The 2988-nt window shown below is 31.7% G+C and overlaps 1 protein-coding gene across 1 annotated transcript in view; it reads left to right on the forward strand.

Annotated features, from left to right (window-relative positions):
- Positions 1–218: 218 nt before the first annotated feature.
- Positions 219–2988, forward strand: part of LOC106468369 (purine nucleoside phosphorylase-like) — a gene marked incomplete at its 5' end in the record, with an annotated part of 19147 nt that continues 16377 nt past the window's right edge. The window contains 2 exons of the mRNA XM_013928787.2: positions 219–388; positions 1853–1956. Of these exons, the coding sequence (XP_013784241.1) occupies positions 219–388; positions 1853–1956 (274 nt within the window). The remainder of the gene's footprint in view (positions 389–1852; positions 1957–2988) is intronic.

The raw sequence follows: 2988 nt of genomic DNA on the forward strand, positions 1-2988 counted from the left end.
ATCTTAATTTTACTGATGATAAATTACATTACTGAAAACATCAGATTATTCTGTATATACTTTTTCACATATTTAAGAACTTATTTTTAAGCACGAATTTACTGTTATTAAAAAATGTTACAACTGACAAATCAGATTGTCTTTGAAATTTGGTTACTTATTAGCTTCATAAATTCTATTAAGTAATTTCTAATATTTTTCATTTCATTGGCTGGCAGATACTCCTATGAAAGTATTGAGTCTATAATTAAATTCATCTTGAGTCGAACCAGTCAGAGGCCAGAGATTGGTATCATCTGTGGTACTGGAATGGGTGGATTGGCTGATATATTATATGAGAAGGAAAGCTTTCCTTATAAAGAGATTCCAGACTTTCCTGTTAGCACAGGTAGTTTATTTTTATTGAACTCAATATGTTTGTGACCACAGGAATATGTTACTTATTTAGTAATATACAACTAGGTTATACTGTAATGTTGTACTTATTTAGTAATATACAACTTACAGTAGGTTATACTGTAATGTTGTACTTGTTTAGTAATATACAACTTACAGTAGGTTATACTGTAATGTTGTACTTATTTAGTAATATACAACTTACAGTAGGTTATACTGTAATGTTGTACTTGTTTAGTAATATACAACTTACAGTAGGTTATACTGTAATGTTGTACTTATTTAGTAATATACAACTTACAGTAGGTTATTCTATAATGTTGTACTTATTTAGTAATATACGGCTTACCCTGCGTTATATTATAACGTTGTTCATCTTAACACACTTTGGAAAGTGTTATATTCATGCTTCATTATACAAACAGGAAATTTCTAAATAACAGCCAAGTTGAAAATATTTATGTTGTACATTTAGCATTGTCATGTAGAATATACAGGGTGGTACAAAATTATATTTCCTATTTTATAATTTAATAATTAAATAGCTAAGGAAATACAACCACGAAATTTTCAACACCTTGTAGCCCAACTCAAATAGATTTTATTGTCATATTGTTGTTTTTATTTTTTGTTTTCATTTCATGAGTAGTTTTACCCCGTAAAATGGCAACCGCGCAAGTAAAGGTTCAATGCGTCTTTTGGTTTGCAGAGACCATGTCATTCAGCGACTGTGGTGCAGCGTAATCACAGACGCCAATGCAGGAAAGAAGTATGGGGGTATGTTAAGGATATCGTGTATCTCACGCCTATAACAAGTATTACGGTGCTAAAAACTAGGATAATGGACGCCATCGCCATTGTAACTGTGGACATGTTGCACGGAACGTGGACTGAAATCGAATATCGGTTAGACATACCGAGAGCCACTAATGATTCACACCTAGAAATCTATTGAAGTGTCAATAAAAACGGTTTGAGTTTGGCTACAAGATATTGCAAACTGCATGGTTGTATTTACTTAGTTAGTTAATAATTATATTTTAAAATAGGAAAGATAATTTTGTTGCATCCTATATACTGTTTTCAGCTTGATTTTTGATAGAAGGTGCATAAAATCTGTTTAAATTTAATGTATTAGATTTATACATGTACAAAATATATGTGAAATATTTGGATCAATTTGTTATAAAAGATGAACTGTTAAATTTCATAATTTCTTAAAGTTGAAATGGAAGATGAAGAAAGGAGATACGCGAGTGCATGATGTTCAGTAACGTTTTTAAATCTATACCTACTCACATTTACATTGATATGAGACAAGGTTCGTTAAGTTTAATTACATATATATGAACATTTATTTAAGATAAGATATGATAAGTTATATATGTACGTTTTACTTTTAGATCTCATTATATGACATTAATCATAATTATTCGTGTTTTTCCTTTCCTTCTAGTACCTGGACATTTAGGTTTCCTTGTTTTTGGCAAGTTGAATGGAACACAGGTTATCTGTATGCAAGGACGTTTCCACGTTTATGAAGGTTATTCTGTGTGGAAAGTAAGTCATTGTACTGAGTAGAAAAACTTGGAAAGAATCAATAATCGATGATATGTCCATAACCTTTTTTTATGTCTGCATTTCTCATTGACATTTGCACAAACAAAATACATATTTGGCAGAAAATGAGCATTGGATAATCCAAATAAGAACATTAGAAAGTATAGTGGCTCATCAAGGTCATGTATGTTTCTATAAAAAATAATTCAAATTATTAGCAAACTTCGTCTCATTCAGCAAAACAAAAATCTAAAAATTTGAACTCAAGTTTATATCTAGGTGAACAGGGTTTTTAATTATTATCTCTGAAATAAAAAATTCTAATGCCAATCCTATCATTTTTTGTTATTCATAGATAGGACAAAAAATACTAAAATACTTAAGTTAATTCTGACATATTGTTCAGGTAAGTAAAACAGTATTGATGGGTGTATAGCAAAATGTTGCTGTTATTTCTATTCCACTTGGTGAAGTAATTGATAAGACCCAACACATAGTCCTTACTTTTACAGTTTCAGGAACAAGGCCAGATATATCTAGGGTGACCCACACGACAGAAGGAATTCACTCATTTCTTCCTGAATTTTCATAGTGTGGCCAGTTTTTTTTCTCTCCCTCACTAGCATACTTAGTACTTTTTCTACACCATCACTCATTGTCTTTATGCACGTGAGTCCAGAAAACTGCTTTTACTCATTGGCAATAGTCCTTGTACTCTTTGGTACCATCCGTTCAAAGAATTTCCAGCCTTAGATCACCGAGGACCACTAGATGTCTCACAGGTTTGCTGTATCATCTCAGTAATTCATAACAACAATACAGTGCACCTTCCTGCATTCATAACTGACTATATACAAATCCCAGATTTTGTACATATCAGTACTATTCGGTGACGAGGAACCCACTTTGAGACTAATAATGGCTGGAGGACGGCTTGAATGGGTAATGAAGAAAAACTTTAATATAAGTTTAACATAACAGCAAATGTACAACGTTTCGACAAGGGGTACCTGATGATGACAAAACCTTGTC

The sequence above is a fragment of the Limulus polyphemus genome, unplaced genomic scaffold (genome assembly GCF_000517525.1).
Source record: "Limulus polyphemus unplaced genomic scaffold, Limulus_polyphemus-2.1.2 Scaffold2982, whole genome shotgun sequence".
NCBI classification, from domain to species: Eukaryota; Metazoa; Arthropoda; class Merostomata; order Xiphosura; family Limulidae; genus Limulus; species Limulus polyphemus.